Consider the following 22591-nt stretch of genomic DNA (forward strand, 5'->3'; position numbering starts at 1 on the left):
AGGCCTGCCAGGAATGGAGAGAAGGGAAGTAGGTTTACCTTATTGGGCTTGTTGGTGGAAGGGGGACACTCAGGGACACGACCATTGCAGAAGGAGGAGTCCCGACACCCATTGTCATCTCTACACTTGTCACCTTCCTTCAAGCGACAGTCGTGAGTACAGCAAGGTCCCTGAAACAACCAAAATTAGCACCAGTCTAACACTTAATAATGATTTCTAATCTTTTTCTAACTTTACCCCAACAAGGGTAAGTTAAAGAATTGATACACAGTATGTAGTATTTTATCAAGTCCTTAAAGGAGGAAGAGGATGTTCCTACTAATCCAAGAACTGGAGCCACCCTCCCTCTTCCTGGATCAAATCTGATTACCACCAATTCCTCAGGTGCTATATGATTCTATATTAAAATTTCCCCCATGGACATAATTATGATCCTCCAAGAAGCAAGGAAAACAGGATGCTGCATTGGAACAAAGTTGAGCCAAGACAAATCAAGTAGACTGACCTCTACTCAACAAAATGCAGCAATGGTTGACATTAATCAATACAAGTTCAAAGATTGAGTTTTTTCACAACACTAAATTTACACATGAAGAGCCATTACCCTACTTCAACTCATTTTACAACCCAACTGTATCTAATATAAACTGTATCCAGACCTTCCCCAGGATGTGACCTGTATTGGTCAGCTAACACCTGGACACCTGTGCTGAAATTCTGTAATAAACTAGTACAAGAATTCAAAAGGATTCCTTGGAATCAACCTGTGGTTTGGAAGTTGTCAACCCCATGCTCTATCCTCTGTACTCTTAAGGAAGTTCTTAGACGCTAGTGAGGGATTCTCGATTCCAAGGAATTGGACTTCACTTCCTTTCCTTGAACTCCACCTGATTACCTTCCATTTTCCCAGCACCTCTACAGGTTTAGAGCCCCCTCATTAACATAATAATTTATCCTGAGGAGCAGCTGAGAGAGCATTGGGCTGGTGGGCAACTGCCAAACCACAGACATCAGTCCCAGTGCTCCCTTTGACCTGGGTACCTATTTACTGCTATTTGCAGAAGGGAAACAAGTTCAGGAAATGTGATATCAAAGTGATATTCTTCCTGCCATAAATATCACATTTAATATAAAAAAATTAACACTGTGTATAAGTAGCCTTCCTGGTTGTATGGAATACAAAGTGCAGCCTCCTACAGTACCATCTGAGCTGCCTGATGTAGGACCAGCCTCAGTACTGCCCACAGACTATGAAGCTGAAATTCGTCGATGTTTTTTTGCAGTGTTTGCTCAAAGACTTATTCTGGGAGATTGTACGTATGTTAACCCTTCATGGGAAAGGGGGGTGATGCTGATGAAGCACTCTTGTTTCTAGGAATTTAAAGTACTCTTCCCCTTCCTCGAATCAAGCCCAATTTCCCCACATTCCCTAGGTGCTATATGACACTTACTGGTTTAGCATTTACCTGAATGTAAGAATAATAAAAATATAAAACTATAGGCACAACTGAATACCACTTCCCTATAAGATCATTTTGGTATATATCAAATATAATAAAACAAGTTAGCAATTACTTTGGTAATTATTATAGAAGTTTCTTCAGGAATAAATGTGTAGACACACAAAATGCATCAAGAAACAAATTAGTCCCACAAATAAATATCAAGACAAACATGATAAATACATGGATACGAGGACATTATAGATATGCAAAGACGTAAAATCAAAGAGGAAAAGGCAGTTCAGCTGACCTTGGAGGAGTAGTGAGCAAACTTCTCACCTGGGACGGAGAGCAGACCTTGTTTGGTCTGAGTGTACATGGCTTCTGAGTTTTCTTTGGGTTGTTCTTCATGGGGTAGCAGCAAGCCTCACCACAGTCTTCTTCCCAGCCACAGTCACACTCCTCGCCTGCTTCCACCACCCCATTGCCACAAATGGCCTTCTGAGGCTCCGTGAAGCATCCCTTGGAGTCCCGCGCCTTGGAGTTGAGCACACTGTTGATCTGACGCAGAGAACACGGCGAGAACTTGTTATTGTTCCTCTTGTCCCCTGACGTAGCTCTGTGGGGCATCAAGACAGTGAGAATACAGTGATGGCACAAACTGTATTACACAGTCTAACTGAGAATTAAGGGCACAGTAATATCATTGGCATCTACTGGATAAACGGGGCACCCATTGGATCAGGCTTCTGTCAAGAAAGCATAACTATACTGATGACCTGCCAAATGTCCTTGCCTCCTTCCTTCCCTGGAAACCCTAATTTTCCCTGAAAAGTTCCAGCAGATGGCCATGGCTAATATGACTCCCTAGCCTATCATACCTATCAATTCAAATTAAATTCAAATTCAAATTCAAAGTTTATTCTCTATAAGGACTACAATGCTGAGTTTACAGAATTTGGTTATTGTGTGGTTTACATGTAGTAAAATAATGATTACAGAGTGTACCACTAGAACACCTAGCATGGCTAGGCATTTCGGGCAGACTTAGTTTAATTCTTAATTTTAAAATATTACAAATTATGAGGTAAGTTGGTATTATGGCTAAGTGACTAAATACTAGTTTGTGAGTTTAGCAATGTGAATGCTTTTGTTTTGGCACAGTACATAGTTTCAGTATTGGAGTATCACAGGATTCATTATTTTAAGATTGAGATTAATATTTCTGTTTATGGTCAAATGGGTGAGTGAGTGTAAGTGTGAACCACCAGGTGGTATTCGTGTAGTTAGGTGACGGGATGTATCAGGGAGATAAGATGTTTTCTAATGGTAGTTTTGAAGGTGATGAATGTGTCTGCAGTTCTAGAGTTCTCAGGTAGGGTGTTCCAGATTTTAGGGCCTTTGACATACATTGAATTTTTGTAAAGGTTTAGTCGGACACGGGGAATGTCTTAGAGATGTTTGTGTCTGGTGTTATGCCTGTGGGTTCTGTCACAACTATCAAGAAAGCGTTTTAGGTCAAGGTTGATATTGGAGTTTAAGGTCCTGTAGATGTAGATTGCACAGTAGTAAGTGTGGATGTACTGAACAGGGAGTAAGTTTAGATCTATGAAGAGTGGGGGGGGGGTGTGTTGCCAGGGATGGATTTAGTGATTATTCTTACTACAGCTTTTTGTTATTATTGGCTTTAGGTGTGTTGCTGCAGTTGATCCCCAAGCACAAATTGCATAGGTGAGGTATGGATAAATAAGTGAGTGGTATAGTGTGAGAAGGGCATTTTGCGGCACGTAGTATCGTATCTTGGAGAGGATCCCAACAATTTTGGATACTTTTTTGGTTATGTGTTGGATATGGGTGCTGAAATTCAGGTTGTCAAGGTATAGGCCTAGGAATTTGCCCTCATTGTGTCTGGTAATTAGAGTGTTGTCGATCTTAATGTTAATTTGTGCATCTCCTGCTCTGCTACCAAACATAATATAGTAGGTTTTGTCAGTGTTAAGTGTAAGTTTATTGGCTGTCATCCAAGTCGATATTTTGATCAGCTCCTCGTTAACAATGGTGTTGAGGGTGGCAAGATTAGGGTGAGAGATGACATAAGTCGTGTCGTCAGCAAAGAGAATGGGTTTCAGGTGTTGGGATACGTTTGGAAGATCATTGATGTATATGAGGAAGAGCAGGATCTGCCTATCTGACAAGGTGCATGCAATCTCATGACCAAACATTGCCTACCTGGCGAACATGATGTAGTTGCCATCCTCGCCTCCAGGGGTGCAACGGATGTCAGACTCTGGGTCGTGAGGACTGCCGAAGTTGTGACCAATCTCATGGGCGAGGGTGACGTGGCTGACGGCAGGGGGTACATGCTTGCCATAGTTCAGTAGTGTAACGATGCCAGTGTTGAGAGACTGAAAAAAATAGGAAGGGCTCAGATGAAGGGCGAGAGAGTTTAGGCACACACTAGCCCCAATCTGTGTGGAAAGCCTAGGAACCTCTACCCTTCCCTCCTAAATCCAACGAGCCACCTGAACTCCAAAACTCAAACCCAGCCACCCACCCTCAGGAACATACCTTGAGACTTCCGCGGTAGTGACCATTCTTCTCGCAAACTCCACCAGCGTTCTTCAGGTCTCCCGTCCATGCCAACCCCAGCGTACCCCCCTCGAAGTCCCTAAAGGAGGAGGAAGAGGTAGTGGTTAGTGCGTTCTCGGTGGTGTGGTCTGATAGGTGCAAGCATAGGTGGCAAAGAAAACATTACAAGAGTATATACAGTCTTACCTAGACACTCGCCACAGAACACAAGGACCTACCTGTAGGTGAACATGTAGGCAAGGCAGAAAGCGTCATAATCTTCCTCAGAGAAAAGTTCGAGGAACTTCTCGACCCCGTAGTTACCGGGGAACCTGTAGGACGGGTCCTTGAGGGCCTCTCTGGTGTGTACCTTGATGCGCTTGATCATGAAGCCTATCTCGTCTGCCTCGTTGTCCAGATCGAAGTCTGCCATGTAGGGAGAGTGGTGTGAGAGGGAGAGGTTGGTGTGAGAATGGGAGGAAGAATAGTCAGAGGGAAAGAAGAGAAAGGGAAGAAATAGAAAAAGAAAAGGAGAGCGATCACCATTCCTTACAGCCTCACCCCTCTCCCATTTTTTGTGCCATTCCATTCACACATTTCTATACCAACCCATTCCCAGTACCACCTCGGGTTACTTGTCTTATCCTGCTCGTCCCTTTCCTCCTATCCCCTCGTATTGAGCGTCAAGTGGTGTCCAGTCGAGCATCGCCTATCCTAAAGGCCACCATTGGCTAAAGTGAAGACTAATGACTGCACCTGCCTCCCCCACTCCTTCCCTTCTTTTCAACCATCCCAGAAGCAGATATCGTTTCACCGACCTTTGCCAGTAATGGTGGTGGCCGGAGACAGCGTGAGGGAGGACAAAAATAAGGGGATACAGGAAGGGAAGGGAAAACGATATATAGTGAGAGAAGGGAGAAGGTACAGTATATAGAAGGTATATAAAGAGGGAAGGAGAAGAAAGACTAGAGAGATGGAGAGAAGATAAGAGAAGACTTTTTGAAAAAAAAATCACCCAGAGGGTTAGTAACCCTGGCTAACCAGAGAGAAACAGTGTGACATTTCCACCGAGGTCCTTTGATCCTCTTGCCCGGGATATGACCCACAGCAGTAGACTTACACCTAGTTATCTATATATTGACAGGTAAACTGAGACAACATGTGAAGGAAAACATACTCCAACATCACCTGTCTCAGGACAGAACCCAGGTCCTACAGTTGTGAACCGAATATGCTACCACTGATATACGAGGTGCGGTGTAACTTGTCATGATTGTGACCAGATCTACCTAGAGTTCATTACCTTTGTAACTTGCTCAGCTATCAACACTTTGGGGCCCAGACCCTGGACCCATTATGCACCTCTGTAATCTTTTGACTACCACCCACAGGATGGGTATGGGGCGCATGATAAACATATTAAACTAACTGATATACGAGGGAGATGAGGATGGGGGGTTACAAATAGGTGTAGAAAAAGGTATACAGTAAGGACGTGCGGGAAAAGAAGCTACAGAGGAGAGGAGATGAAGACAAGACACAAGGATATCTAGTAGTAAGAAACTGAGAAAAGGTCAGGGAAGAGGATGGAAGGAACCGAGGAATAAAAAGCAAGGAAGAGAGAGGGAAGGAACCGATGAAAAATGGAAAGAAACGGGTATACTAAACCCAGACACTAATAAAGCAGAGTTGATGTACAACTCGTATGACTTTAGCGTTTGTTTTCGAAAATAATAATAATAGTATTAATATCATTATCAATGCTGAGTTTGCAGCTAAACCCTAACGAAAACCAAGAATCAAGACAAACTATAGAAGTCAGGAGGAAAAGCAAAGGCTGACACAACAACAGTGGAGAACGACATGCAACCCACTATCACAACACACAAAACAAAAAAAAATAGCAGAGAGGAATTTAGAGCAATGGGAAGTGGGGAAAATGGTATTAAAAACAATACGAAAGAACAAAAAAAAGCATGTAATAACAGCGGGAGAGTGAGATGAAAGTAGTATTGGAGATTTCTATCAAAACTTTGGCTACGATCATACGGAAAAAAAAAAAACGGCAACAGACCTTTGGAGCCAAACGAGGCTGTTTGTTTATAGATGGGTTTAGGCGAGGCAAACAATGGAAGTCGCCGAGTTACAGAAAAGTATTTATCCAGCGTATTTTTTAAATGTATATAGGTTACTGCTTGCGAGGTAGGGGAAGGCAGAGGGAGACAAGCAAGGGAAGGTGAAGCCAGAGAGAGAGAGAGAGAGAGAGAGAGAGAGCAGCGCCACAGGCAACACCAGCATCATGTTACACACGAATGACAGAAGAGAAACTATCAACAATATGGATCATCCAGCCCCCAGGAGATCCAATTTACCGAGATGCCTCGGGCAGTGTTTCTTATCCAGGTCTTGCCACGAGAACAAAGTTTAAGAGAAATACTGCCCTAGGTCTACTGGTCCATGCAAAGCAGGCCTCTCTCAAGCCCAACCTTTCCATTGATAAATTTCACCCCCCCCCCCCCAAAAAAAAAGTGACATTGTTCCACGAGGACCTGTTTTTTTCGAGGTCCTAAAATAAAAATAATGCGAGCAATAAGATCATGTCTTCACAACACGTTTTCCTTCAAATTTGGCTTCACTTTCTGTTTAAGAAATAATAGTTTCTCTAATATATCACTGATTAGAAGACCACATCTACAATGTATCACTGTTTAAAAGGCCTCATTTGTAATGTACCTCTATTCAGAAACCATATCTGTAATATATTAGTGTGTTATATATCATATCTATGTAATATAGCATTATATTGAGCACAATTTGAATGCTAATGGTTAGTTTTAATTTAGGTGTTGTGTGCCACGCCTGAAAAAAATGGGGATGACCAGAACACTCGTAGTTAATAGAGACCATTAACTTCATCTTCACTAATGAAGATGAAGGTATCTTAACAGAGATGTTTCTCCCACCCCGGAGCTTTATCAATCTAATACAGAGATACGAGGATGGAGGAAGACAGAGATGCAACAGTTGTAGGCGTGGTTAAATGTGAGCCCCCCCCCCGGCCTAGTGGAAGTAGGTCAGGCCCATAATATGTACCAGAGACTAGCAATACCTGGAGAGAGTTCCGGGGGTCAACGCCCCCGCGGCCCGGTCTGTGACCAGGCCTTCTGGTGGATCAGAGCCTGATCAACCAGGCTGTTGCTGCTGGCTGCACGCAAACCAACGTACGAGCCACAGCCCGGCTGATCAGGAACTGACTTTAGGTGCTTGTCCAGTGCCAGCTTGAAGACTGCCAGGGGTCTGTTGGTAATCCCCCTTATGTGTGCTGGGAGGCAGTTGAACAGTCTCGGGCCCCTGACACTTATTGTATGGTCTCTTAACGTGCTAGTGACACCCCTGCTTTTCATTGGGGGGATGGTGCATCGTCTGCCAAGTCTTTTGCTTTCGTAGTGACAAGTATTACTAGATGGAAGGTATACATACCGATAAGTTAAGGTATACAGTATGTGCACATGTTTTCCTCATGAGAGTGGAGGGATGTTACAGACACAAGATGCAAATCACACACTACCTTGTCTCCATCATTCTGAAGCGGTATTCTAATGCAAAGAAAAAAATACAGAATTAAATATTCAAAGTAAACAGCTCCCATTCTCTTCAATTATTTTTCCAAAAACATTAGGACGCATTTCTTTAAGACACCTGCTGTCCATGTTCACCTAAGTAAAATACGTACGTGGGTGTTAGGCGACTGGTGTGGGTAGCATCCTGGGATACAAAATTGACCTAATTTGCCCGAAATGCTCTGCATAAGAAGGGGCTTTCTATATAGTAGTCCCCTCAAGGAAGGTTCCTTGATGTTGGTGAGGGGCTCTTGATTTAGGGAATTGGATCTGTGCTCCAGTTCCCCGAATTAAGCCTGAATGCCTTCCACATCCCCCCCCCCAGGCGCTGTATAATCCTCCGGGTTTAGAGCTTCCCCCTTGATTATAATAATACTAATAATCTATATAGTAGTATGTCATTGATATCAGCTAGACTTTTATACCTTGTACATGTACCTGTAGAAATATTATAAAAAAAATGTTATGGATCCATGTTTACGCTATTCGACGTCCAAGATGGCGTATAAAACACTGCGTGACATCACAATGGCGAGCAAAACAAAGCATGACGTTAAATGGCGACCAAAAGGAAGCGAGACTAATACAAAATGTCGACAGTACGGTATGTATCTCGAGGTTTACCTGGACCTGGAGAGAGTTTCGGGGGTCAATGCCCCCGCGGCCCGGTCTGTGACCAGGCCTCCTGGTGGATCAGAGCCTGATCAACCAGGCTGTTGCTGCTGGCTGCACGCAAACCAACGTACGAGCCACAGCCCGGCTGATCAGGAACTGACTTTAGGTGCTTGTCCAGTGCCAGCTTGAAGACTGCCAGGGGTCTGTTGGTAATCCCCCTTATGTGTGCTGGGAGGCAGTTGAACAGTCTCGGGCCCCTGACACTTATTGTATGGTCTCTTAACGTGCTAGTGACACCCCTGCTTTTCATTGGGGGGATGGTGCATCATCTGCCAAGTCTTTTGCTTTCGTAGTGAGTGATTTTCGTGTGCAAGTTCGGTACTAGTCCCTCTAGGATTTTCCAGGTGTATATAATCATGTATCTCTCCCTCCTGCGTTCCAGGGAATACAGGTTTAGAAACCTCAAGCGCTCCCAGTAATTGAGGTGTTTTATCTCCGTTATGCGCGCCGTGAAAGTTCTCTGTACATTTTCTAGGTCGGCAATTTCACCTGCCTTATTTCATTTTTTTTATGACGCCCATCACACGCCCTTCAAAAGCACCCAGCTACTGGCTAACACTTTCTGCTCCCCCTCAATCACTCTTCTCACCAACCTAACTAAAGCTGTCCCATCGTCCATGCTCACCCCCCCCCCCAAAAAAAAAAGTGTCTTTTGTTTACACAATTCAAAATTCAATTCAATCTTTGTTGGGGGAAATAAATAGTAGTCTCGACGTTTGTGTATAGGTGAACTGCGGTCTTCACTTTCTACGTGCAGTCAAAGGCCTACAACCTAAGATCACCTCCCACCTCTGGCTGTATCATCCTCAAAAGGCGTTAAAGAGGAGGGTAGAACTTACCCTTAAGTATACAGGATCCTAGGGGCAAGGACGAGAGAATAAGCAGTTACTGTGTGAAGGGTAGAAGATGACAGTAAGTTGAAGACGAGGTCACATGTGGGCGGAACCCACACCTTGAACTGCCGCATTAATTCTTATGATAGTAAGAGAAACCATCGCACTACACAGGGTGTAGGAAGACAACAGAAAGAAGAGACAGAGACAGGGAATGCAACTCACTGGTTTGGGGAAGCGACAAAGCTAGAGTTAGCAAATGGAAACAGCCAGGGGGTAAAGGAGAAAAGCGAATGAGGGGAAGGGCTGAAAGCGAGCGAGGGGAGTAAATGACCGGTGATGAGGAAACGCGAGAGCGAGTCAGTTGAGGGAAAATGTGGAGGCAGTCAGGGGAAGGTAAGAGCTAGGATAGGTAAGGGAGAGCGCTAGGACAGGTAAGGGCAAAGTCAATGGAAATAAGAGAGAGCGCTAGGGAAGGGAATTTGGGCCGCGAGAGCAATGATCCCAGAAATCATCTACAAGCTACAAGAATGAATGATACATGAGCGAGCTATGTGAACGAGGGATGAAGCGGTGGGTACAAGGCTACTACTAACCTGTGACGCGGTAAATATTGTTGACCCGTTGTACGTGTCGTGTGATAGTCTCGATGCAAGCCTCTTCGGAGCCGATCTTCTCATAGAAGAGGTGGTCAGCCTGCAGGTACAACATGCACGTGGTCTTCTGCGGGTCCACGCTCGACCTGCGACACCATTATTTTAGGACGTATAAAAAGGTTATATCATACTGTGTTAAAATAAAGCACAGACGGTCTGAGAGGAAAGTACACAAATAACCCGCACATAAGAAGCTTATGACAACATTTCGATCCGACGCTGGACCGAAACGTCGTCATAAGCTTCTTGTTCCTACGTGTGGGTTATTTGTATATTGTTCCAGTCACTGTATTGTGCCTTTTGGTTGTTTCTGAGAGTAAAGTTCTGATAACGAGATAAGCGTTCACAAGACAGTGTGAATATATGTTATAAATACTGGCAGATTCCTTACCTCTTCCTCCTGTGTGTGGTGGTGGTGGTGTACCGAGTGTGGCGTAGAGGGGCAGGTGTGGCCGCTCCTCCACTCTTCCTGGTGAAGTTGAAGGGAGCAGGATGGTGGTACGGGTGCGGGTTCCCGCTTCCCCCCGTTGGCTCGTACACCAGCTGGAAGTCCAGCTGATGGTGGTGATTGTTGGTATCGTGTTGGAGAGCCCCTCTGTGGTGGAGGTGCATGGTGGAGAAATAGGTGGACGAAGTGTTGTTGTTTGGGGCGGAGGTTGTGGAGGCGTGCTGGGGAAAGTGTGTCCCTCTATCAGCACCGGCAGGAACAGCCCCGGCTGCGCCCTCACGCTCTTTGAACTCGTTTACAAAAGACGACGGCTTTTTATCAAAAATAGTTTTGTTTGTAGGTGAATAACTAAGACGGCTAGGTTGTCTGTGTGACGCTGAGGACTTTGAAGCCTCGGCGGCGGGGGAGGAGGAGGTAGCTGTACCAGATTCGCCAGACGCTGCACTGCCAGGCACTGGCCTTCCAGGGCCATACAAACTTTTACTATAAGTCACAGCCATAAGTTTGGGGTTGACACCTTGTGGCGGAGGTGAGGGGGCGGCGGCCCCCCTGGTTGCTGCCGCGCTGGACGAAATGGAAGAATGAGACGAAGTCGTCGAACTCCGGTGGGGAACTTGTACAGGTGGTCCCTCCCGCCCCTGTGGGCGAGGGGTGGGCGGCCCCCATGGAGAGTGGACGCGGCCCTGTCGATGCAGCTTCTGCGACGCACAGCGAGAAAGCGACGGATGGACCACGTCCGACGCCTTGTACATGACGGAGTGAAACTCGGCCCCCGGCAGGTACCTGGTGGCTGGCTCCACATAGTAGAGCTCGCTAGGCGTGGAGACGTGACCGTCGAATAACCCTTCTCTGGTCACCACGCCCTCCACCCTCGCTAACTCCTCGTCTGCAACATAATATATAAATGAAGTGCTAAGCCCGCATGGGCCATGTGCACACACGCGCGCACACACACACACACACACACACACACACACACACACACACACACACACACACACACACACACACACACACACACACACACACACACACACACACACACACACACACACACACACACACACACACATACAACAGGCCTAGTGTCTAATCAACAGGTGCCTAGGACAAAATGGTAACTAACACACAGAGCAGGTAATCAGGCTGAGGAAGGAAGGAGGGAAGATCACAAGAAACAACCGTGAAGTATGTGAGGAGCTCAACAAAAGCTTTAAAGAAGTGTTCACAGAGGAGACAGAAAACACTCCAGAGAGACGGAGAAGTGGGTACATCATCAACTGTTGGACACAAAACATACAACCGAGGAAGAAGTTCACTGAAGAGGCTGCTAAGCTAGCTAGATACTTCAAAGGCGATGGGGCCGGATAACATCTCTCCATGGGTCCTGATAGAGGGAGCAGAGACGCTATGTGTACCACTAACAACAATCATCTAATACATCGAAACAAGGCGACTACCCAAGGTATGGAAAACAGAAGACGTAGTCCCAATTTTTTAAAAAGGAGACAGACACGAAGCATACACTACAGACCAGTGTCACTGACATGTATACTATTCAAAGTCATGGAGAAGATTATCAGAAGAATGGTGGAGCATCTAGAAAAGAATAAGGTTATCAAAGACAGCCAGCACGGTTTCAGGGACGGAAAATCCTGTGTCACAAACCTACTGGAGTTCTATGACAGGGTGAAAGCAGTAAGATAAGAGAGGGGGGGGGGGTTAGATTGCGTTTTCTTGACTGTAAGAAGGCGTTTGACACAGTTCAACACAAGAGATTAGTGCAAAAGCTGGAGGCCCAGGCAGGTATAATAGGGAAGGCACTGCAATGGATCAGGGAATACCTGTCAGGAAGACAACAGCGAGTCATGGTACGTGGCGAGATGTCAGAGTGGGCGCCTGTAACTAGCGGGGTTCCACAGGGTCAGTCCTAGAACCGGTGCTGTTTCTGGTATTTGTGAACGACATGACGGAAGGAATAGACTTAAAAAGTATCCCTGTTTGCAGATGATGAGGACCAGGCAGAACTACAAAGGGATCTGGACAGGCTGCAGGCCTGCTCCAGAAACTGGCTCCTGAAGTTCAACCCCACCAAGTGCAAAGTCATGAAGATCGGGGAAGGGCAAAGAAGACCGCCAGAGACTACAAACCTCACTCAAGGAAAAAGATCTTGGGGCGAGTTTAACACCAGACATCTCCTGAGGCGCACATCAACCAAATAACTGCTGCAGCATACGGGCGCCTAGCAAACCTAAGAACAGCATTCCGACATATCAATAAGGAATCGTTCAGGACCCTGTACACCATGTATGTTAGGCCTATATTGGAGTACGCAACACCAGTTTGGAATCCACAATAAGCCAAGCACGTAAGGAAATTAGAGAAAGTGCAAAGGTTTGCAATAAAACTAGTCCCGGAGCTAAGGGGCATGTCCTACGAGGAGAGGTTAAGGGAAATCGACCTGACAACACTGGAGGATAGGAGAGAGAGGGTGGATATGATAACAAGATATAAAATACTGAGAGGAACTGACAAGGTGGACAGAGACAGGATGTTCCAGAGATTGGGCACAGTAACAAGGGGTCACAGTTGGAAGTTGAAGACTCGGATGAATCACAGGATGTTAGGAAGTATTTCTTCAGTCACAGAGTTATCAGGAAATGGAATAGTCTGGGAAATGATTTGGAGGAAGGATCCATACACAGCTTTAAGAAGAGGTATGATAAAGCTCATGGAGCAGGAAGAGTGACCTAGTAGCGACCAGTGAAGAGGCGGGGCTAGGAGCTGTGAATCGACCCCTGCAACCACAACTAGGCGAGTACACACACAAGTGCCTCTGACAACTAATATCTAACACAGTAATTACAAATTTACTAACTTCGTTACCACCGCCTCTGCACCATAACATTACAGATATTTCAGTAATACCTTCAACATTAGTTATCCATAAGGGTTTATCGCATGATATAAATTATAATAATCATAACTAAGCGCTAAACCCACATCATATAAATAATAAAACGATCATTACAAATATGTTTAATGCAACATGACTCACGAAATCGTAATGACACGATTGCAAACAAACCATACCACGGGCGGGATTTGAACCCGCGGTCATGAGTCATGTTGACGGTTTTGAGGGGACTTGAGCTCGAGTTCGTCACGGCCATGCTAGCTGGAGATTCGTCTGTAAAAACTTGCATTTGTGGACACAGTGGTGCCTATGCTAACCTTCCTATGGTGTAGAAATATACCTAGTTGGACGAATCTTATTGAAGCTAGCTGGTCCAGTGACTAACGTGACGGTCTGGAGTTTTGAGACTCTCTGACCGCGGGTTCAAATCCCACCCGTGGTATGGTATGTTTAACGTAACATTGTAGGATACGTGTTAACTTGTCCACTTAATTAAAGATCAACAACCCAGACGGGTTTAGCGCTTCTCTTTGAATATAATAACGTAATAGAGCACCAGAAAACTTGTGGAGAGAATGAGTGTCTGACCTTCGAGGCTGCCAGAGTACACTTTGCCGAGGTCGAAGTCGACGGGCCCTTCCGTGGACTCGAAGACGACATCATCGGTGAAGAGCGACGCATCTCGACGCAGACGTATTTTAAACAACCTGCAGGGGAAGGAGCACAAGCATTAGTGTAACTTATGACTGCTACAAGAAACATTAACACTTCTCCATAAATGATCACAAATAACTGGCTAGTACAGTCATTTATTTATTTGTGGTATGCGCAAAGTGGCTGATAATCTCAGCGCAGTCTTTTTCTCAGTCAATTTCATTCCCATTCCCAGCTTTGTTCCCATTACCATTTCGGCTCCTAATCCAGTGCCCATATCCATTCCAATTCCCAAAGGCTTTTCCGTTCCTGCTCAAAATCCCATTCGAATGCCAGACAGGGTAAAGTGTACTTCAATGCGGGTCACTCCATTTGAACCAGAGTGAAGTGGTCTGCTTACCCTTTAGCTCTGAAAGTTGGAGGTAGTTGGTAGTGTTAGCTGTGGTAGTTAAGGGTAGCTTGTATGCTGTAGCTGCAGGTAGCTTGAGTTTCAGTCTGTGTGTGTGTGTGTGTGTGTGTGTGTGTGTGTGTGTGTGTGTGTGTGTGTGTGTGTGTGTGTGTGTGTGTGTGTGTGTGTCGCTCGCTCTCATTCCAAGCCCTAGTAAGCCAAGATGCTAAGTTACTCACTCCACCAGCATGTTTTATGTAATGAACTTCAGAAAATCTATACAAATGGGAATTTACACCACTGAATATGAAATTTTCTTTTAACGTTTTTTTTTTATCTCACTTCTATATTCTTTCTCACTCTTCCCTCTCCTTTCTCACTTCTCCTCGCAAGCAATTGCCGCCTTCAACGCCAGAGGGCGCAAGAGCAATAACACAATACAGAGAATAAATGTATTAATATTCCTGAACGGTCAGAATAACAAAATTAAACCTGCGCTAAATGAATGGAACAGCTGTCCAAGTTTATGGCTGTTCAAGGGGCTGAATAACTTTTGTCCACCTACTGGATATAGAAAAAAAAAAACTTGCGCAAAGGTTTGTGTCGATTATTTTCCGGTATTATTATTACTGTGAGAACTAGGCGTTAAACCCACAAGGGTCATACAGCTATTCTCCAAGTAGAACGTCAATGGCACAGCAACAGTTTTTATGAGTTTCGTGGACATTGTGGTCTAGGAGGAGAGACAGACTGGACATTCTAGTCTTGAAGAAAAGACACAGACTTGGCATTCTGGTCTAGAAGAGATAGTGTTGACATGAACGCGGGTCAGCGTTCCCTCACCAAGCCAAACATACTCTTGATATTACTCATTCGTACTTATTTTTGTACTCTTGCTAGCTCTAAGGATCGGGAAGGTCTTAAGCTAACTGTGCCTGCTGGTTTTTTCTTGAGGGCGGTATTGAAACAAGAATTTTTACCACGGTGTTTTTTTTCTATCAAAATGGAAAAAAAAAAAATTGGCCAGAGAGAATCAGACACTAAATGAGTTTTTGTCAGAACGATGTTAACGGCTATATAAAATATTGATTTAAAAAATTAAGAGTTTGTTTTAAATGCTCCGCAAATGTAAAATGCACCCAGTTTCGAAATGAATACCGAACATAAAGTTTTATATCTAATTTTCTACATACACTCATCACAAACATACAGAATTAACGTTTTATAGCCGAGTGTAAACTGTATATATTTTATTTACATTCATGACTATGCTTGAAATATTCATCAATGAGGTCACAAATAAATTACTGGGAGAGAGGATCAGCTGGCCTATCAGTATTGTGTGTGTGTGAAGTAATTTGTATATGGTTGCAGGGGTCGAGTCCTGGTCCAGTTTCTCGCTCAGGAATGGTCACACGCACACTATTCCTGGCCTGATGTACCTATCCTACCTTTACTCGAAACTGTGCAATTGCTTCCAGTTCTTCATACAGATAATAAGTACATGACACAGCTTATACAGGCAATAGCTAACATCAGTGACATACTACATAAAAAGCCCCTGGTTATGCAGAACATTTCCCACAACTATGTTGTATGGAAACAAAATTAACCTACTAGAGTGAGAGATATGGGAGGAAGTGTAGAATAAACCCAGTGAGGAGCAGAAGTGCGGTGGGGACAATAAGGGAACACTGTATCAACATCCAGAGTCCCAAGCTATTCAACATCTTACCAGAAGATATCAGAAACACAGCTGGAACAAGTGTAGAAGTCTTCAAGAGGAAACTGGACAAGTATCTTCACCAGGTGCCAGATCAACCAGGCTGTGATAGATATGTGGGGCAGAGGGCCTCCAGCAGCAACAGCCTGGTTGACCAGGCACGTACCAGACGAGCCTGGCCCATGGCCGGGCTCAGAGTAGAGAAGCTCTCGAAACTCTTCAAAGGTATATCAAAGGATGCCACTCACACCAGTTGGCTAATACCCAGATACCTATTTTACTGCTAAGTGAACAGGAACAGCAGGTGTCTTAGGAAACACGCTCCATTGTTTTCACCTGTACCGGGGATCTAACCACGGACCTCAATGCGTGAGCCGAGTGCACTACCAACCGAGCTACGGCCGTCTCCCACAGAGGTAGGGAGACCCAAGAAAATAGGAAACACTTCATCATCATTTAACCACTGTCTTGCCAAAGGCATGCTAACATGACGCTTCAGATCACTATCTGAAGTGTAACATCCTCACCCCTCCTCCAGAGTGCAGTCACTGAACTTTCCGCCTCCAGGACACAAGTCCAGCTACCCGGTTTCCCTAAATCCTGTTAGCATTCGGGGGAAAATTGCTATGCAAATGTGTTAGAAACTCCAGTCCACCTGAGAGTCATATCCTGGACAAAACTGCCAATGTGCAAGAAAACTCAGTTCTGCTGGAAATATTCCAGTGTTGGGTAAAAGGCTGCTATGAAGAAATTCCACGCAAATAATGAAACAAATATCAAACAGCCTAGCTGAAGGACCCAGCACCTCTGCAAAATACTGAATAGAAAAAATCAAAATAGGCGAACGCAATATAATTTCACAGCATATAATTTATCAATCTCTTCCTCTTATATACAATTATTTATTATTATTACTATTACTCAGAATACTAAACCATAATTTCTAGACTGGAATTCCGTATTACAAGGAAAAAAAAAAAAGCTTCATTTACGACGCCATTAATGTTATTAATGATAATTTGATACATAAAAACTTATCTAGATATTTATTAGCAATAGTCCTGCCTGATACGCTGCCCATTACTATTATTTTCCACTGAATATTACTCTAACTTTAAATTTGAATTTTGCACCAAGGAAAAACTTCCTTGTTATTAAAGAGAACATTAACGTTGTTGATGTGAACTTTAATATTAATATTTCCAAACTCCAGCTTACGAATTAAATGTAAATCTGATTTAAATATATGTTGGAGTGGTACATGAGTGGGTGCTGACCTGCCTAGTATGGGCCACTCACCATACTGCAGTGTTGTTGTGTAATGGCTTACAAAACCTACAAGTTGAAGATAGACTTGTGCAACATTTGCTTATCTTAATTGGGGAAACGTTTCGCCAGCTAGTGACTTCTTCAGTCCAATACAGAGAAAAACGGTAGAAGATGAATTTGAAATAATCAGTCCCTCAGCCCGAAAGACTGATTACCTCAAACTCCTCCAAGTCTTCTCTGTATTGGACTGAAGAAGTCACTGGCTGGTGAAACGTTTCCTCAAAAATGATACCCAAATGTCGCTCAAGTGTCTCATACTGCAGTGCTCGTTCATTATAATGTTGTTATTAAGAGTGCATGCAACTTGTTCAATACTAGAAAAAAAATATTGCTTAAGTTCTCAAAATGACCTACTCTCCACATGAGTTAACTGAAGTAAACACTCTCCACACGAGTTAACTGAAGTAAACACTCTCCACACGAGTTAACTGAAGTAAACACTCTCCACACGAGTTAACTGAAGTAAACACTCTCCACACGAGTTAACTGAAGTAAACACTCTCCACACGAGTTAACTGAAGTAAACACTCTCCACACGAGTTAACTGAAGTAAACACTCTCCACACGAGTTAACTGAAGTAAACACTCTCCACACGAGTTAACTGAAGTAAACACTCTCCACACGAGTTAACTGAAGTAAACACTCTCCACACGAGTTAACTGAAGTAAACACTCTCCACACGAGTTAACTGAAGTAAACTAAAGTGTATATACTATACAAAGATATACACATCTATTGATACGTATTCTTGCTATTTTAATACTTACATGCCTAATATTTAATACGCATAAAAAGTAAAATTCACACATTACGTTCAGTGACGCTTGACATGCTCCAACATTATTATTAATCAAGGTAAGCGCTGAACCCGAAAAGGTTTCACAGCAATGCTCAACGAAATATCAAATTAATATGAATAATAATGCGCTTTGTATGTTCAGAGAAATATACCTTTTGATGTGTATGCAGTGTATGTACATTATATTCTGTCTATTAATAAAGTTCACATGTAATATAAAATATGGGGAGTGATAGAAGAAAATATTCAAACAGCTCCGGGGATTATTATTATTATAATCAAGGGGGAAGCGCTAAACCCGGAGGATTATACAGCGCCTGGGGGTGGGGGGATGTGGAAGGCATTCAGGCTTAATTCGGGGAACTGGAGCATAGATCCAATTCCCTAAATCAAGAGCCCCTCACCAACATCAAGGAACCTTCCTTGAGGGGACAGCTCCGGGGAGAACCTTGAGGTTTTCCCTGAGGTACGTTTGTCTTCTCTGAGGATGAGGGTCCCCAGTAAAGTTCTAGACGTGCTACTTCCCTATATTTTTATATATTATAAATTTATATAATATATAAATATATATATTGATCAAAGAAACAGGTACCCTTCTCTTCCTCGGATCAAACTGGATTTCCACCCCATTTCCCAGAGTTGTATGGCCTTATGGGTTCAGCGCTTCACCATGAATATATTTTGTATATATCTCGGTATTTACATTAAATTGAATTTCTATTTTGGGTATAGAACATTAACTTCTTCACAGATTACACGCAACCTTAACGATCCTCGTTGGCTAGTTAATTGCAGTTTAAAGCCTATCGACTGCAACTGGGTCATTAAGACTGCAGGTAACTTTTTTCACCACCAGACAAGAATAATTTAATGCCTAAAATAGGGATTGAAGTTAACCCTCAGCATAGATATACACAAAATGTGTGTGTGTGTGTGTGTGTGTGTATATATATATATATATATATATATATATATATATATATATCCCATATGGTAGATAGGCTTTAAGCCTAATAACTCGAATTATTTGGCTACAATCCAATAATTATATGTAATTACAAATGTGTTCAATGCTATAACTAAACACTAATAAAATAAATCCACCCGCACAGTTAAAGCTAATAACTATCCATATTTAATGTAAAATCAACAGATGAACGAAGCTACATCCTGATACACGACGTGTGAGGTAACAAGCCACTCCTGCCAGATATAACCCTTCCCAGTCCTCCTCTTGCCGCTCTGCACTCATAACACACATCTTGCAGAACGTAAAACACCCGCGTTACGTTCTGAGCGGAAACTTGGGTTAATAAAGCGCTTAGATACGCCGTAAAAGAGGAAAACCTTAAGCTCCTGGTGGAGTGGTGGGCCTCTGCTGGAACTACCATGGCGACACTGCTGCTTCACCTCCCTCAACCCGTTGACTTCACTTCTCATACACATTTACACAGTTCGTTGATTTCTGCACAATCTAAGCCTCTATAGAAATGAATATCTGTTACTCTGGGCTAGATTAGGCTAAATTAGCGTAAAATAAGCAATATCTACGTAGGGTTAACGGTTAACCAAAGATAAAATAATATCATAAAACGAGCAGCTAGCTGCTGATATAGTGTTGAGTAACGGGGGTTTAAAAGCCTATCTTTGGGATGAGGGTCATTAAAGACTGCATACAACTTTTTCACCACCAGACAAGACTACTTTAACCCCTAAAATAAGGATTAAAGGAAACTGAGAATATATACAATGAAACATCTCCCAGTGCATATATCCTGTGTGTAATGTTAAGTTTACACTAATCCATATTTTAGGGATTAAACTATTGTGACAGGTGGTGTACAGGTTATATACGGCCTTCATGACCCTCATGCAGTAGATATGCTTTAAATTGAATTGAGCAGGTAACCAGGCGCAGGCTAAGAGAATAAAGTAGCAAGTGGCTGGACCACACCCATCAATGACCTCCTGGGAAATTAACTATACTTGTGTGGCTCTGGGGTCATCCTAGGTTAAATAGTCAAAATTTATGACTTCAGTGACTATAATAATCATGGGAACACTTGAACAGGCTCCTCCAAGGAATTATTATTGTTATTGCTTTATTATTATTATTATTATTATTATTATTATTATTATTATTAATATTATTATTATTATTATTATTATTATTATTATTATTATTATTATCACGGGGAAGCGCTAACTCAACTGGGTATGAGGAATAGGTGTGAATTACCATGTGAGTAAATTACCTACAGGAGGTCTACAGGGTATTACCTGAATTATTACCTGCGAGTAATTTGGATGGGGTAGGTGGAACTTAGAGTAGGTCGCCGAACCGTCACTTCGTCGATGCCCACTCCCTGCCACTCTCACAAAAAGCTAGACCTAACATTATAGTTGATCAGGCCCTGATCCACCGGGAGGCCTGGTCGTGGACCGGGCCGCTGGGACGTTGATCCCCGGAATAACCTCCAGGTAGACGTTCCAGTTGAAGGGTCTTCAAGTGTTGCCAGTAGTTCAGATGCTTGATTGAGTGTATACGAATAGTAAAAGTTCTCTGTACGTTTTCCAGCTTAGCAATCTCTCGTACCTTGAAGGTGGTCGTCAGTATACAACAGCAGTATTCCAGCCTGAAGAGAACAACTGACTTCAAGAGTGTCAGCATTGGCTAAGCATCTCTTCTCTTGAAAGTTCTAATTATCCAATCTATCGGTTTCCTTGTGGTAGCAACAGTGTTGTGATCCTTGAATGTGAGATCTTCTGACATCATCACTCCCAAGTCTCGAACATGGAACTTTCACTCTGTTGAATCATTTGAGTATTTCTTCAGGTTCGATCCAAGAAAGAGGAGATCAGGGTCAATTCCCCGGATCAAGAGCCCCTTAGCGGCAAAAAGAAAACTTCAAGCGGTGTGAGAATGCAACTTGAACGCAGCGCGCAATAAGGTCTGTAAGGGTGAGGTGGTCTTTAATCAGTGAGCAGCGCCCTGTCGTTCAGTGATGACGCACATTAATTACAACCTTGTGAGGAGTGCCTGGTAATAGGGCCCCCTGGCACTGCTGTTTCTCACCCTGAGTGCCAGCACTCTTCCTATCAAGACATCTTGCCTACCCTTCCAACCTTCTAGTTAATCTTGTCTCTATATGTTATCTTCGTGATGCATGGCTCTTCTGATCACTGCTTAGATTAAGCTTATTGTTCTTCGTCTTGCACGACTGCTCTCTCTCTCTCTCTCTCTCTCTCTCTCTCTCTCTCTCTCTCGTAAGCCGCAAAGCCGGGGACTCGGGCAGCCATTTATTTGATTAGTGTGTCAGTCGGCGTGTGCTCAGGCAGCTCCCTTTCTACTTATGTCCCTCCTGAGTCCTCTGTCACTGTTGTACCCTCTAGCTCTTTCTTTATCTTCTCTCTCTCTCTCTCTCGCTATCTACATACATACATACATATATATATATATATATATATATATATATATATATATATATATATATATATATATATATATATATATATATATATATATATATAAATACGCTGGTGAACATGGTACAAAATTCAATGCACAACTTTTTTTTTGTATTTAACATTTTCACGCTAAATGCTGTATATATATATATATATATATATATATATATATATATATATATATATATATATATATATATATATATATATATATATATATATATATATATATATATATATATGCAATAAGATCACAGTAAACAGGTGATTTCAGAATATGCAAGTGGTTGTTTTGCATATATATATATATATATATATATATATATATATATATATATATATATATATATATATATATATATATATATATATATATATATATATATATATACACGTTATTGTAGTTTTTGTATCCAAGAATTACGATTCTGTTTATTCCCATGGTTTGTTTTGTTAAATATAAAACTAAGTACGTTGATTGCTTTATGCAATGATGTCTATCTTCTTTACCTACATATAGTTAGGATAGGCTTCATGGATCTCCTGCTGCCTGTCCCATGAAAACTGTCCTACCTGCCTTCACAGAGTTAGGATAGGCTTCATGGATCTCCTGCTGCCTGTCCCATGAAAACTGTCCTACCTGCCTTCACATAGTTAGGATAGGCTTCATGGATCTCTCCTGATACTTGTCCCATGCAGTGTATCCTGCTCACCTACGTACATCTACTGTGGAAAATTGCATTTATCTGAATGTATCATTATATACATAACAGTAAATGAACATAGATAATTATTATTTATCAGTTAGACAAGTAGGAATTTGGGACACCTAGGTCGCAAAAAATGTCCCCCTTCGATACCTACCACTGTCATATACACAAGTTGCTCTGGACCTATTAATTAAATGAATTATACATCACCAGGAATGCTGGTAAATATATAAATTTGTGGACTGTATATTAAAATTAAAAAAGAATTATATATACACACTTATACATAACAGAAGGAGAATATATCTTAATCATAACACTCACCAATTTGACTGGAGATTAATGTGTCATGTACAGGAC

At 42.8% G+C, this 22591-nt stretch overlaps 1 protein-coding gene across 2 annotated transcripts in view; it reads right to left on the bottom strand.

Moving 5' to 3' along the window:
- Kul (Kuzbanian-like) overlaps window positions 1–22591 on the bottom strand; it is a 571846-nt gene that overhangs the window by 20733 nt on the left and 528522 nt on the right. The window contains exons 1-9 of one of the 2 annotated variants that reach the window (XM_053782457.2): window positions 19401–19468; window positions 13748–13866; window positions 10186–11128; window positions 9735–9880; window positions 4250–4436; window positions 4011–4110; window positions 3672–3847; window positions 1782–2061; window positions 39–170 (exon numbers count right to left, since the gene is read on the bottom strand). In XM_053782457.2, coding sequence (XP_053638432.2) covers window positions 39–170; window positions 1782–2061; window positions 3672–3847; window positions 4011–4110; window positions 4250–4436; window positions 9735–9880; window positions 10186–11128; window positions 13748–13866; window positions 19401–19444 — 2127 coding nt within the window. In that variant the 5' untranslated portion in view covers window positions 19445–19468. Of the gene's footprint in view, window positions 1–38; window positions 171–1781; window positions 2062–3671; window positions 3848–4010; window positions 4111–4249; window positions 4437–9734; window positions 9881–10185; window positions 11129–13747; window positions 13867–19400; window positions 19469–22591 lie in introns of those variants that run through there. The other variant, XM_070092101.1, reaches the window with a different exon arrangement.

This window comes from Cherax quadricarinatus, chromosome 38 (assembly GCF_038502225.1).
Source record: "Cherax quadricarinatus isolate ZL_2023a chromosome 38, ASM3850222v1, whole genome shotgun sequence".
NCBI classification, from domain to species: Eukaryota; Metazoa; Arthropoda; class Malacostraca; order Decapoda; family Parastacidae; genus Cherax; species Cherax quadricarinatus.